Below are 15,292 nucleotides of genomic sequence, written 5' to 3'. Positions count from 1 at the left end.
CCAGCCGTCTGGTTAGCAGGCAAGTGTCTTAGCCACTATGCTACCAGAGCTCCCTCTCCCACCCCTGGCAACCAATAAAGAGAGTTTCCCTCCATATATAAACCTTTTCCTTGACCCTCCACAGCAATGAACTAATACTATATTTGTCCTTCTGTGATGGACTTATTTCACTCAGCATAATTTCCTCCAAGTTCATCCATATTATGTAGTGTTTTGCACCACATAATTATTCTTTAGTTCTTCATAGCATTCCATTGTGTGTATGTACCATAGTTTGGTCATCCACTCTTCTGCCAGTGGGCACATAGATTGTTTCCATCTTTTTGCTATTGCAAATAGTGCTGTGATGAACATGGGTGTGCATGTATCTGTTCCCATCCTGGCTCTTACCTCTCTAGGATATATACCTCATAAAGGGATTGCTGGGTCAAATATAATCTCCAATTCCAGCTTTCTAAGGAATCGCCATATTGCTTTCCACAGTGGTTTTATCCCTTCACTGTCCCACCAGCAGTGTCTGAGAGTCCCACTCTCTCCACATCCTTGCCAGCATTTGTTACTTTCTGTCTTGTTGAACCTTGCCATCAGTGCTGGGGTGAGATGGTATCTCATTGTTGTTTTGGTTTGCATCTCTCTGATGGGCAGTGATCATGCGCATCTCTTCATGTATTAGCTGGCTGCCTGAATATCCTCCTTGGTGAAGTGTCTATTCATGTCTTCTGCCCATTTTTCAATTGGATTATTAATTCCTTTGCTGTTGAGGTGTTGGAGTTTTCTACAGATCTTAGAGATAAGTCCCTCGCCAGGTATGTCATTATCGGCAAATATGACTTTGTTGCTGTCATTTTTGTTGCATGTTTTTTCATGGTGTCGATTTCTTTGTTCCATATAATTTTCCATGCTGAGCTTCTTCTGTTTATGAATCATGTTATCACTTACTTTGTTGCTATTGTTTTAGTATTTGCTGAATATTTGTGCTGGTCCTCTTTTTTATTTTGATGTGAAGGTTTACCATTTTTCTTTGAGGTTACCTGTGATTTATATATAGTTTTCTTCCCAAGCTTAGAATTGTCCATTCTATCTTGTAGTTGTCTGACTTCCCTACCATCTAGAAGTTCTGTAATGACAGTTTTTTCCCTCTTTTTGGTTTGTAGTTATCCTCATTTATCAACTGATGTCTCTGGTTCCCTGTTCACAATCTTGTAGGCTTATTTACTTTGGATATTTCCATAGCTGGGTTGGTTTCTGGGTTGGTCATCATGTGTGTTAATGGTCAGTTGTTGTTGGCTGTTGTTGCTTCTCTGTCCAAAGGGTTCCCTTAACATCTCTTGTAAGGTTGGTCTGGTTTTAACAAATTCCCTTAATTTCTGCTTATCTGGAAATGTCCTAATTTTCGCCATCATATTTGAGGGACAATTTTGCTGGGTACATAATTCTTGGTTGGACATTTTTCTCTTTCAAGGTTTTATATATACCATCCCATTGTCTTCTCACCTGCATGGTTTTTGCCAAGAAATCCAAGCTTAGTCTTATTGGTTGTTCCTTGTAGGTAACTTTTCATTTTTCCCGTGCTGCTTTCAGGATTCTTTGCTTGTCTTTGGTTTTCGTGAGTTTGATGATGATATGTCTTGGTGTTTTTCTTTTGGGGTCTATCCTGTTTGGGGTTCGTTGGACTTCCTGAATGGATATAGTCTCATCTTTCATCATACCGGGAAAATTCTCTTCCAATAAATCTTTGACAGTTTTCTCAGTGGTTTTATTTGTCTCTTCCTATTCTGGAATTCTGATTATATGTACATTATTCCTTTTGATGGTATGCCACATGAACCTTAGGCTTTTTTCATTTTGTTTTGATCTTTTTTCTGATTGATCCCTTTCCAAAAAGTATGCAGGTATTTGCCTTCAATCTCACTAATTCTGTCTTCCCTTGATTCAGTTCTGTTCCTTTGCCCGTTCAGTGTCTTATCTATTTCTGAAAATTTAGTATTAATCTTGTGGATTTCTGTGTGTAGATTTTGTATCATTTCTAATTTTTCTTTTATTTTGTCATTTTGTTCTTGTATTGTCTTTTGAAATTGTTCTGGGGTTTTCTCTGTGTTTTCCTCTATTTTGTCAGTGTTTTCCTTGATCTGCCTCTAAATTTGTTGAAGACACCTAAATATAATTCTTTTGAATTCCTTATCAGGGAGTTCAAATCTGTGTCTTCCTCAGGGATGTGTTTTGGGTCTGTATCCTGGTCCCTTGTTTCTCCTGCTTTATCTTGCTTCTTTGTGTGGACTGTTATGCTCTGTTGTCTCTAAGGCATTGTGACGTTTTTGTTTTTATATTTAACTGGTGATTGCATGTTGGAGTGACTTGATCATGATTTTTGTTTTCTTTGTATGTTATCTACATAAGCAGGGTACTGTGCTGCTCTCTTCACTAGTTGGCAGCACTTATACACTCACCACCTGTTTTCTTTCCTCTTGTCAGCCTCCCGTATGTCCCTGGCATCCTTGGCAAATAGAGTCTATTCTTAGGTCCCTGGAATCTGAATGAGAATGCTGTCACTTTAAAATCCAAAATGGCTGCCACTTGTAGAGATTCAAACTGGCTGCACCCTCGGTCACTTTAAATATCCAAAATGGCTGCCACTTGTAAACATTCAAAATAGCTGCACCCTTGGTCACTTTAAAAATCCAAAATGGCTCCACCCTCTGGACAGCGGAAAGTCCATAGCTCAGGTTGTCTCCCTCCTTGCTATTTCCCTTCCTAGTCATAGGCCACTAGCATAGTCATCCCTGCAGACCTTGGTGACCAGGGCTGATCTTTAGGTCAATTCTCAGGTCCCAACACCACTTGGAAATATTCAGGCTTTTGGTCCTGTCAGAGTAGCTGACAGTCCACAGCTCTGACCGTCTCCATACTCGCTGTTTTTGTTCAGGTTTTTCCACTATACAGATGTGCCTCATCCACATCTGTATAGTTCCTTTTGAAGCTCAGGGCTCCAGGATTATCTTCTGTATCTCTGTCAATTGGTTTCTCTTTTCTTTGTTGAGGAGGGTCTGTGTCGCTTGTTTGCCTATTACTCCATTTTACTGGAAGTCCAGTAGGTAGTTTTTTAAAATGTGCTTTTTGTGTGAAAATGATGAATGTACTCAGAGTTCTCCAGAAATGGTAAAAGTTTTCTTTTATCTCTATCCTTAGTCATTTGATCCCCCTTTAGTATTCTGTATTACCCAGTTTTGATAGTTAAGATTGTGTGTCAACTTGACCAGGCCATGATTCTAAGTGTTTTAGCAGTTCTGTGTTAGCCATTTCCTTGAGATAAATTTCTCTCTCTCTCCCTCTCTCTCTCTGTATCACTTCAATGATTCTGCTTCTCAAAGAACCCAGCCTAAGATAACAATATTAGGGGTGTAGTTCATAAAACATTTAACATCATGGTTAACCTGCTAATAAATTGCTGACAAAATAAGTAGATCAATTACTCTGTCATTAAAGAACTTGTAAGCTTTTATACAGTTTGTGTCAGAAAAAAATTAGATTAAGTTTTATAAGCTTGCAGACAGCAGCTGTTGGAAACTTGTCAGTTCTGTGTCTTAAAGGATACAGCTGAACCTGATGCTAGCAGAAGCACATTTAGATAGATTTTATATATATTAAACTACATTACATTAGGGTCCATTAATAGAGAATTTAAGGAGCTCTGGTGGCATAGTGCCTAAGGCATTTGACTGCTAACCAGAAGGCTGGCGGTTCAAACCCACCAGCCACTCCTCGGAAGAAAGACTGGGCAATCTACTTCCATAGACATACCACCTTGGAAACCCAAAGGGGTTGCTATGAATCAGATTCGATTCAGTGACAGCGAGTTTGGTTTGGTTTTTTGAATAGAGAATTTGGTAATTTCTGTGTTTTTATGTTCTGTGGAAAAAAGGGACAGTACTTTTTTATCCATAGTAGTTTGTTAATATCTGATTATTTCTGAATTGTCTAAAATACAAAATTTTAAGTAATACTGATTGGCCTTGTCCATATTTAATTTGAGTAGGTATAAAATCTAGCAGCTCCATTATTTTACAGACTTGTCATTCATAATGTTAGCTGTTACATGGTTTTGTTTTTGTTTATTGCAGGATGAAGTACATGAAAGGGATCGATTCAGTGATTTTTTACTTACAAAGCTAAGAGATTTGTTACAAAAGCACCCAACTTTGAAACTAATTCTTTCCAGTGCTGCATTGGATGTAAATCTCTTTATAAGATATTTTGGAAGTTGTCCAGTGATATATAGTAAGTTACATGATCAGATTTCTTCTACAGTTTTTGTAAAAGAACAAAGTTTAGTATGATTATGTTTATTCTATCATAACTTGGCGAATATTTTTAAGTAGAGGGCATCATTTTTGTTCCCTCTGAGATACTTTAATTATGTTTTAATTTTTCTATCCTCTATTTTTCCACCTATAGCTCTCTAAAGTAAAGTGTAGTGAGGTCAACTCTCTAGTCTTAAAAAGAAATATGCTTTATTTGACCCTGTGTTCCCAGTTATATTCTTCTTTATGGCTTCTTGACTTTATTGCTAGATTCCTTGAAAGAGTAGTCTGTATTTCTGTGTTTACTTCGCATTCACATCTGAATATGCTACCACTAACTTTTTCCCTTGCCCTTTAACAAAAACTGCTCTTGCCACTAATCTTTAAAAAAATTGTTTTATTTTATTAAATTCCTCTTCCAAAAATTATAACCTTATATGTGTTCATCTCAATGAACTGATACAAAAGAGTACATAGAGTTAATAATCACTCTATCCTCTTTTTATTCCATCTTCTACTTTCCTAAGGTTACTGATGTTAAACGCTTGGTGCATATCTTTTCTTACTTTGTCCATGCTCATACAAACATATGAAAAAATATACACATATATAGGGTTTTAAAAAACTGGTTTTACCTTATGCGTTAGTTTCCAATTTGTTTTATTCATGTGACAATATACCATAGACATTCTCCAGTTCAGTAATTCTAGATCTAGTTCACTCTTTTAAGCAACTGTTTTAATATTTCATAATATGGATGTACCATGATTTATTTAATCATTCCTTTATTTTTGGATGTTTAGGTTGGTTGTAGATTCTCCATACCCTCAACACTTGTAATGAACACCCTTGTGTGTGTATGTATGTGTGTATGTGTGTGTGTGTATGTATGTATATATATATCCTTACATACTGGCACTCTTATTTCTAGGGGCAGATTCCTGAAAATTAAATTGCTGAGTAAAAGACTATATCTATTTTAAATTTTAATAGGTTTTGCCACGTAACTTTATCAAAAGGCTAAAATATAGGCATACCTCAGAGATAGTGTAGATTCAGGTCCAGACCACCACAATAAAGCAAGTCACGTTGAACTTTTTGGTTTCTCAGTGCATATAAAAGTTATGTTTATATGGCACTGGAGTCTAGTAAGTGTGCAATAGCATTATGAAAAAGTTTAAAATATCACAGGAACTACCAAAATGTAACACAGAAACACAAAGTGAGCACATGCTGTTGGACAAATGGGTCCAATAGATTTGCTCAATGCATGGTTACTACAAAGCTTCAATTTGTAAAAAATGCAGTATTTGCAAAGCACAATAAAGCAAAGTGCAATAAAATGAGGGATACCTGTAATTCACATTTCTGCAGTATATAGGAGTATTCATTTGTACATTTTTATTAGCATTGTTTTGACTCATAAAATTTCCAAGCCTAATATTGAAATTTCAGGTGAAATTCTTATTTAAATATTGTGGTAGTTCTCATTGTTGCCCCTCCCTCCTTTTTACAAATGCTTAGATCCTGTAATTTATTTGATACATGGTCTCTTGAGTCTCATTCTGCATTATAGCTAGCACTTTGTCAGTCTCCTTTGGGCTTCTCTTCTTCTGAGTGGTGCTTATACATTGGTATTTTCTAGGGGTTATTCCTTGATTCATTTTCTTTTCTCTTTCCCACTGACTTTCCCTCTCTCCCTCCCTGTCTTAGTTTTCTAGTGCTGCTGTAGCAGAAATACCACAGGTGGATGGCTTTAAAAGAAGTTTGTTCTGTTGCAGTTTAGGAGAGGCTAGAAGTCTGAATTCAGAGTCCTGTCTCTAGGAGAAGACTTTCTCTCTGTGGGTTCTGGGTGGAGGCCTCTTGACCCTAGGCTTTAGCTCTGCTGTCCAGGCATAGTGGATGAAACTGGAGGATTCTCCTGACTCATGTAGCTGACAAATTCAAGATTGGTAGGCAGTATATCAGGCTGTTGGCTGCTGAGGTTGACAAATCCAAGACTGGCAGATTATTGGCTCACAGGCTGCGAAGGCAGCAATCTCAAGATTGGCAGGCCACTGGTTGAAGTCCAGGAACTAGAGATGATGATTAGGCCAAATGCAGGATCCATTCCATATATACGGGAAGCAAGGCCACACCCCAAAGACACCTACCCTTCAACTGATTAACTGCTTACAGCAGATTCTACCATGAAAATTACACCATATCCAATCTCATCACAGGGAATAACTACATTCAGTTGCCAAGCCACTCAAAAACATGGCCCAGCTAAGTTGACTCACAACCTTAAGTACCACACTCTCTTTTCCTTTTTTCTTTTCTTTCATGTTCTGTGCTGCACTCTACTAGGCATGGGAGATGCACAGTTGATCTTCTTGGAAGCTCTCATTCATGCCTTTAGCATCTGTTTTCTCTTTTATACTGATGACTCTGAATCTTTATTTTCAATTCAGACTATACTCCAGAGCTTTGAACTTAGATGTCTTGCAAACAGCTTACTTCCAGTATTGAAAAGGTAATCTTTTGTAAAAAAATGTATTTCTCTTATGTTGCCTATCTTGGTTAATCATATCAACCTAGCCACTTGAATCACTATCTTCTAAGTCCTTCTTCTCATAACATTCTTGAGTGAGGGCACATAAAATGTATTCATCTACTGAATGGACAGCTCTTCTTGGCACTTCACATTTGATGACATATCTGTAATCAGCCAAGCTATTCCTTTTTTCAGTATTCCTTGTTATTTCCATGAATGATATCATCATCCATCCAGTTTTGCAAGCCAGGAATCCAGGAATAGTTGACATTTCCTTCTTCGTCAATCTTCCATACCTAATCCATTGCTGAGTTCTGTGGATTTTGCCTCTTGTCTGTCTCTGGAATCTGTATGCTGCTTTTCCATTTTTAATATAAGTATTCTCATTCATTGTCATCTTTTACCTAAACTATTATAGTAGCTCCTACCTAATCTATTCTTACTTTTAAATCCGTTCTCCACCATGCAGCCAGAGTTGTTTTTTCTGAAGTGTAATCTTGATGATGTTGAGCGCTCTCCTGAGTTTCATATTTTTGAGTGAGCTTTATTTCAGGAAAAAGATGTAAACTGTTAATAAAACTTAACTATCTCTTCTGCTCTTGAACTATAATCCCCTCCCCATCCCTCTCACCCCTATCTTCCACCTGTGTTGGCAATGTAGTTTCTTGAAAACATCATATTCCTTCCAATTATATGGACTTTGCCCATACTGTTTTTTTGTTCAGTTGCAAACTTTCCACATAACCTAGTTATTCTGATTACCCCCTTAATTCTCATTTGCTCAGTAAGCATGCTTTTCATGACTCAAGCAATCTCCTTTTTATATTTTATCATCGTATCTTGTACACTTTCTCTCATAGGACTTTTTACAACTCTCATTTTGTGGTTATACCCTGCATTACTGGATTAATGTGTATCTCCCCTGCTTGCTTGCAAGCTTCAGGAGGGCAGTTGGGGGTAACTCTGTTCCTGTTTACCATTTGTATTCCTAGTGTCTAGAGTTAACACCAAACATGATGTATAGTAGTAAACACAGGAAAAAAACAAGAGAATGAACAATTGCTTAAAATTAGTATCAAAATTATAGGACAATGTTATGAGGATCACTTGAACTATGGAATTACTTTTGGATTTTTTACTCAGGCTCTTTAATTTTGGAGTCTCATATTTTTATGTGAATTATCACTAAAATGCAAATTGACTATTTTTAAAAATTCTTTTATTTAGTACAAGGAAGACCATTTGAAGTAAAAGAAATGTTTTTGGAAGATATTTTAAAAACTACTGGTTATACAAATAAAGAAATGTTAAAGTACAAAAAGGAAAAACAGCGAGGTAAGCTTTGTATTAAAGAAACCAAAGAAATTAATGTTTCTTGTGTCACTTGATAATGACTTTTTTGAATAGTCTTACAGTGTGGTGGTAGAAGGACACTTGAAAGTGTTTTTCTTTTGTATATAATTGGTATATATTAGAATATTATGCCAAATAAATCTTTTAATGAGTTCTACTTTCTGGCCTATGGCAAGAAGTTAAAATCTATGGAGAGTAAAATGGATGTTATAATTGGGAGGCTAAGTGTGTGTGTATCCAAAGATTCAACCACTGTTTTAAGGGAGTAGAAGAGTATGTGAGTATTTACTGGCTTCCCACTACATATCTCATGGAACAGGGATGGGGACTGGATGGATGGGTCTGAAAAGTATAGCATAGGAAAAATAACATGCCCATCTATGATGCAAATGTCATGTTTCAGTATCTTGATTTTGTAATGGGTTTGCATCTGTACTTTGAATTTAGTATTCTTTGCCTATTATTGCATCTTGTGATGACTTAGACTATAGCTTGGCTTTTGAATTAGGGTTTAGATCCCTTTTGCTTACTTTCAACTACATTTTTTATGATGAAGACTTGGCGTCAAGCTTTGATTGCCTCATTTGCTCTGAGTGACCTTGGACAACTACCTTAACTATTTAGTGTCTTGGATTCTTGAATCTCTTGAAAAATGTAATTAGCAAAGCCTGTTTCATAGGGCAGTGCTGGATCACAGATATGTAAATTGTAAAACCCCTAAATGTTGAAGCTTTTCAAGATGAAAATTATATATTACTGTCTCTTAAAGGAGCTCTGGTGGTGCAGTGCCTAAGGCATTTGACTGCTAACCAGAAGGTTGGTGGTTCAAACCCACCAGCTGCTCTGCAGAAGGAAGATCAGGCAATGTACTTCCATAAAGATTTACTACCTTAGAAACCCAGTGGGGGTCATTATATGTCAAAATCGACTTGATGGCAGTGGGTTTGGTTTGGTTTTAGTTTGTCTCTTAAACAGCTAGCATAGTGGTGAAGTTCAATAAATGGTTTACTGCAAATTGTTAATGAAGAGCTCTTGTGGTGCTGTGGTTAAAGGATTGGGCTGCTAACCAAAAGGTCAGTGGTATGATCCCACCAGCCACTTTGCAGGAGAAAGATGAGGCAGTCTACTTCCTTAAAGATTTACAGCCTTGGAAACCCTGTGGGACAGTTTCACTCTGTCCTGTTGGCCAGCTGTGAGTCAGAATTGACTTGATTGATGACAGTGGGTTTGATTTTTGGTTTTTACAAAATGTTACATGAATATTAATCATTGATTTAAGAAATAAAGCTAAAAATATTTACTTAAATTATAGAATTAGTTAAATATTAACTTCTTACTAGTAGATGAAAAGATAAGTTTCATTTGTCTTCATTTACCATAACACATTTTATTGAAGGTTCTTTTATTTTTTAAAAAAAGTAACTTGAAAATAGGCCAACTTTTTTTTTTTAAATTAATTGTGATTAGGGTGAAAATTTACAGAGCAAATTCACTTTCCATACAATAGTTCACATACACTTTGTGTCATGACATTGACTACAATTTACCCCAATGCAGCAGCTCCCTTCCCACTTCCTCCCAATAGTTACCTCTTCCCCTGTGTCCATTCCTCCTTGTACTCCTGCCCCCTGAGCTGTCTCCCTGTGCATAAACACCCCTTCTTTCTCCCATGATTGATCTCTCCAAGGAGTGTGTCTACCTCAGGTTCAACTCTTATGCCTGTCTTTTGTTTGGCTGGAAGCCACAGGTTTGGGTTCAATTCCAGACCTGAAGGGCAGCTATGCCAGTCACTAGGACTAGTTCTTTCCATGAATCTTTAGTTTTCTTCATTTTTCTTTGCTCTGGATGAGCAGAGACCCATCGTTGTATCTAGATGGCTGCTTGCAAGCTTTTAAGATCTCATTTGCTACTCGCCAAAGTAGGAGGTGGAACAATGTTTTGTGTAGTATGTTGTGCCAATTGAGCTTTATGTCCCCTGCAACTATGGTCCCGAACCCACCGGTTCAACTACTCGGTCACTCTGGACAGCTGGCTGTGATCAAGAAGTGACTACAAACTTGTCCCTTGTCAGCTCTACTATACACCTGGGAATTCAGATCATACACATAAACTTATAGGCCCATTGTCTGCCAACCCTATACCTGGTCTTGGCTACACTCCCCATTTCATGTTGTTGTTGTTGTTATATGCCGTCGAGTCTGCCCCGACTCATAGCGACCCCTCCTTGGGTTTCCGAGGCAGTATCACTACGGAAGTAGGATTGCCCAACCTTCCTTCTGAGGAGTGGCTGGTGGGTTTGAACCGCCAGCCTTCTGGTTAGCAGTCAAGTGCCTTAGGTACTATGCTACCAGAGCTCCCCCCCACTTCATAGACATACCTAATAGTTCAGTCTGTCCACCCATCTATCCACCCGTATACCCATGTTTGCCTTCACTGATACCGCAGTGCAGTACTGTATGTGCAAAAGGGTTCATCTTTGTTGTCTATATGTCCCATGTACCTCTCTGTCTTCCTCTTTGCAAAAATGGCAAGGAGGCCACATGTTCTGACCTCCTCTAACCCTGCAAGGGGAAGGCAGGATTACCAGCAGTAACCCAAGGCCTATTACTGCAAGGCCAGACATGCTGCCTCCCTCCAGCCCTTTCACCAACTGTTCCTCCCAAAGCACCCACCACCTCTCTCCTGGGTTCGATAATTCTCTGCAGTGGCCACACAGAACTCACAGATTATGAGGTTTATTAGGGAAGCACCAGGCTACAATTCGAGTTCAAGAAAAATGCTCAGTCTCTCTCCCAGCCCACCATCCCTTGGCCAACAGCCTCTCACAGTCTCTTTCCCAGCAGTACTGGTCCCTCGGTGTCTCACTCAGCAATGAGTGTCTCTTGCGTCTCTTTCCCAGCAGCACATGTCTCTTTCCAGAGCGCATGTCTCCTTCAGCAGCATGTCTTCCTCAACCAGCAGTCAGAGAGAGTTCTGCCTCTTGGAGGCCTCCTTTGGAGCCCAGCAGTGTGGTCAAACTAGCCAATTATAGCATCAGAACTCTAAGCACCTGAGAGAGAGTGGGCACCTCCCAGAACATTGTTTTGTGCCACTCCCAACAAAAATACTCCAGGTGGACAACTTCAGCAATCAGGAGTCTCATAGAAAATCCCGCCTTGGAGTTTACAAAGACTTATGGGTAGAAAAGCCACACTAAGTAATTTACTACACTGCACTCTTCCTCAGTGCCCCCATGTTGATCACTCACATATGGTACATTGCCCTTCTCTTCACCCAGATCAATACTTACCTCTACCTATGTAACAGTGTTCCCTCCCCTCCATTCCTACCCCTGGGAACCAACAAAGAAAATTTCCTTCCATAGATAAACCTTTCTTTGACTTTTACAATAATGGACTAATACAATATTTGTCCTTCTGTGATTGACTATTTCACTCAGCATAATATCCTCCAGGTTCATCCACATTATGTGGTGTTTTGCAGATTCTAGGTTATTCTTTAGGTTTGCATAGTATTTCATTGTGTATATGTGCCATAATTTGGTTATCCATTCCTCAGTTGATGGACACCTAGGTTATTTCCATCTTTTGGCTATTGTAAATAGTGCTGTGATGAACGTGGGTGTGCACATGTCTGTTCTTGTCCTGGCTTTCACTTCTTTAGTGAGTACCTACTAATGGAACGGCTGGGTCAAATGGTATTTATGATTCCAAGTTTTAAAGGAATTGCTATACTGCTTTCCACAGTGGTTGTACCATTTCACAGTCCCACCAGCAGTGTATGAGAGTCCCAATCTCTCCACATCCTCGCCAGCGTTTATTACTTTCTGTGTTGTTGAACTTGGCTGCTAGTGCTGGTGCAAGATGGTATCTCATTGTTTTGATTTGCATCTCTCTAATGGCTAATGATCATGAGCATTTCTTCATATGTTTGTTGGCCACCTGAATATCCTCCTTGGTGAAGTGTTTATTCATGTCTTCTGCCCATTTTTTAATTGGATTATTTGTCTTTTTGTTATTGAGGTGTTGGAGTTTTCTGTAAATTCTAGAGATAAGTCCATTGTCAGATATGTCATTGCCACAGTTTTATTCCCAATCTGTAGGTTGTCTGTTGACTCTTCTGGAGAAGTCTTTGGAAGCACATAATTTTTAGAAGGTCATGAAAATCGACCAACTTTTAAGTACCAACAGACTCACTTATTTTTTTTTTTTAAACAGAGAAATATCCTTCAGAAGCCAAAATCTAATCTTTTATTTTTTTCGTGGATGATTTATTTAGAAGAGAAACAGCAAACCACGCTTACGGAGTGGTGCTCAGCTCAAGAGAATACTTTCAAGCCTGAGTCTCAGAGGCAGAGAACTGTCCCAAATGTGACTGAAGAATATGACTTATTGGATGATGGTGGTGATGCTGTCTTTAGTCAGTTGGTAAGACATCAGTGGTTTTATTTTGAGTGGAAATTGTGTAATTTAAAGAACATTGTGTGAGCTTATGATTTTTTAATGTGTATTAATTTTAGTTTATTTTAGACTACAACAACACATTTTTTCAGAACAACTTTCTAGAAACTTTTTAGGAAAAGAATGTAACTGCTTTTGAGCAGGAGAAAGGTGTATTCTGCAGATAGCTTGCAGTTTTCTGCCATTGTTTAACGTTTGAATACACCCAGGTGAAATATTTAAAATACTTTTAAAGAACGTTTACAAATTGTTGCTTAGCACAGAAAAGACTCATTTGGTTTAATGAACAGCAATTTGACCAAATAAATTAGTGATTCTGACTACACATTAGTATCACCTGAGGAGGGTTTAAAGCTCTGTGAAATCAGGAATCTGGATCTCTCCACAAGAAATTCTAGTGTACTTGGTCTGGGCTAGTATCTGACATGAATATTAAAAACCTCCAAGTGACACATCCTATGATGTACAGTTGGGAGAGAGAATCACTGGTATAGCTCTATATTTAGCAACATTGTATCAGAAGCACATTTATTTAATATTGTGGCTGAATTGTAGTTCTTTATTGACAAATTTTTTCTCAGATACAAGATAAATGTAAGAAAGATAGTATTGTGAGTGGTAAGGTTTATGATGAAATTAGAAATTTTTGTATAAGGGTCTTTGTTATACTGTAATACGTTTAGTATTCTAGTGGCCATATCATATTCTTTGCAAATTTCCTAAACTGTTAGATAATTTATAATCTTTGCATTTATTTGTTTTAAAGACAGAAAAAGATGTGAATTGTCTTGAACCATGGTTAATAAAGGAAATGGATGCTTGTCTTTCTGACATATGGCTACATAAAGACATTGATGCCTTTGCTCAGGTCTTTCACCTTATTTTAACTGAAAATGTTAGTGGTAAGTTTAATTGTAACTATTTTTTTTATTATTACTCTTGCTGTTACTTATGGTGGACATAAAATTTAATTCAAATTAAATTAAATGTTATGTGACTTGACGGCACATAACAACAACAATATGCGTCGAGTCGATTTCGACTCATAGCCACTACTTGGGTTTCCGAGGCAGTATCACTACGTTAGTAGATTGCCCCATCTTCCTTCCGAGGAGTGGCTTGTGGGTTTGAACCGCCAGCCTTCTGGTTAGTAGTCAGATGTCTTAGGCACTATGCCACCAGAGATATATCTATCTCTCTATCTATCTATCTCCTTTATTTCCCCACCTACACCTGGGGAGAGGATATTTAGTTTTCTTTGGATTCTCAAAAAGATTTGTGATTTCAAAAAAGGAAGGAAAAAAAAGATAACTTTTGTTTAGTGTTTCTGTTCTACTTCCTAGTTCATTGTGTAGTACCTGGTATCTTCAAAGCTTGCAAACAGCCATCCAAGGTACAAAAACTGGTTTCTTTTCACCTAGAACAATAGACAAAGAAGGAAAGTCAGGAATAGGTTGAGAATATGGGATGTGTAGCTAATTTCCTCTGTGAAAACTGCCTCCTTGGCCATGAAACCAGAAGAATTGGATGGTGTCTGGCTACCATTACTGAACATTTTGGTCAAAGATTCCATAGAAGAATCTGATCAAAAGGGAAAACTCTCAAAGAGAATTCTCGTGGACGCCATACTTTCTAGAACCATGGACTGTGGATGAAACTATTGCCCTGCAATAATCTTCAAAACTTAAACCAAAAATATCCACTGAATTCATCTTAAAACTGAACAATACTAGTAGAAAAAGATCTGTATTGAGCTTTATGCTCTTTTGAAAACTATGTATATGGGACTAAGTTGACAAAGCACCTCCCTCAGAATGCTTATGAGACAATGACTTTATGCTAATGAGAGAGTAATAACTCAGAAAAGGAGGGTGAGAATGGTTGCACAACTCAAAAAATATGTCAATGTCACTAAATTGTACATTTGTAGAAACTGTTGAATTGGTGTAAGTTTTATTTATTTACAAAATAAATATAATTTAGAAAAAAAGATAATTTTTACTATAAAATATTTAATAAATGAAAATTGTAGCTTATTTTAGTTATCTGAGCTCAAGTTCTAATTCATATGTGCATACTTTATGTCATGTGACATGTTTTCACTAATGAGAGTTATCCTGATTTTTGTTAGTTGATTTTATTGGATATTAGCTATTAGAGGTGAGTTTCAGAACACTGAAGGTTCTCTGCAGAAGGCACATGAAAGAATAGGTCAGTATTGGAAAGGATACAGATGTCAAGTATTTTATTCCATTGCCTAAACTTCCTATCAGTGTTTGACATAGTTGATCACTTCCTTCTTGGTACATTTTCTTCAGTCAGCTTTTAATATCCACACTTTGCTAATTTTCTTTTCATCTCGCTGATTGTGACTTTTTGGTTTCATTAACAAGGAAAAAAAAGGAAATGATCTGCTTCCCACCCCCCCAATACCTATACCTGTGGTTATAATCCTTTTTTTTTAAAAAAAAAATTTTTATTGTGATTTGGGTGAAAGTTTTCAGAGCAGATTTGCTTTCCATATAGCAGCTCACATATATATACTTTTTGTCTCGTGACATTGACTACAATTTCCCACAATGCAGTAGCTCCCCTCCCACTTCCTCCCCACAGTTACCTCTTCCCTGTTTCCTTCCCTCCCATGC

General features: G+C 37.7%; 1 protein-coding gene across 1 annotated transcript in view; it reads left to right on the top strand.

The window, feature by feature from the left end:
* YTHDC2 (YTH domain containing 2) overlaps positions 1 to 15,292 on the top strand; it is a 160,166-nt gene that overhangs the window by 26,038 nt on the left and 118,836 nt on the right. The window contains exons 7-10 of the mRNA XM_007947571.2: positions 4,119 to 4,275; positions 8,062 to 8,169; positions 12,466 to 12,614; positions 13,414 to 13,549. Coding sequence (XP_007945762.1) covers positions 4,119 to 4,275; positions 8,062 to 8,169; positions 12,466 to 12,614; positions 13,414 to 13,549 — 550 coding nt within the window. The remainder of the gene's footprint in view (positions 1 to 4,118; positions 4,276 to 8,061; positions 8,170 to 12,465; positions 12,615 to 13,413; positions 13,550 to 15,292) is intronic.

This window comes from Orycteropus afer, unplaced genomic scaffold (genome assembly GCF_000298275.1).
Source record: "Orycteropus afer afer isolate SDZICR_OR568_19922 unplaced genomic scaffold, OryAfe1.0 scaffold00191, whole genome shotgun sequence".
In the NCBI taxonomy this organism is placed as follows: Eukaryota; Metazoa; Chordata; class Mammalia; order Tubulidentata; family Orycteropodidae; genus Orycteropus; species Orycteropus afer.
Note: the sequence above shows the minus strand (reverse complement) of the source record. Positions and strands in the feature narration are given on the sequence as shown.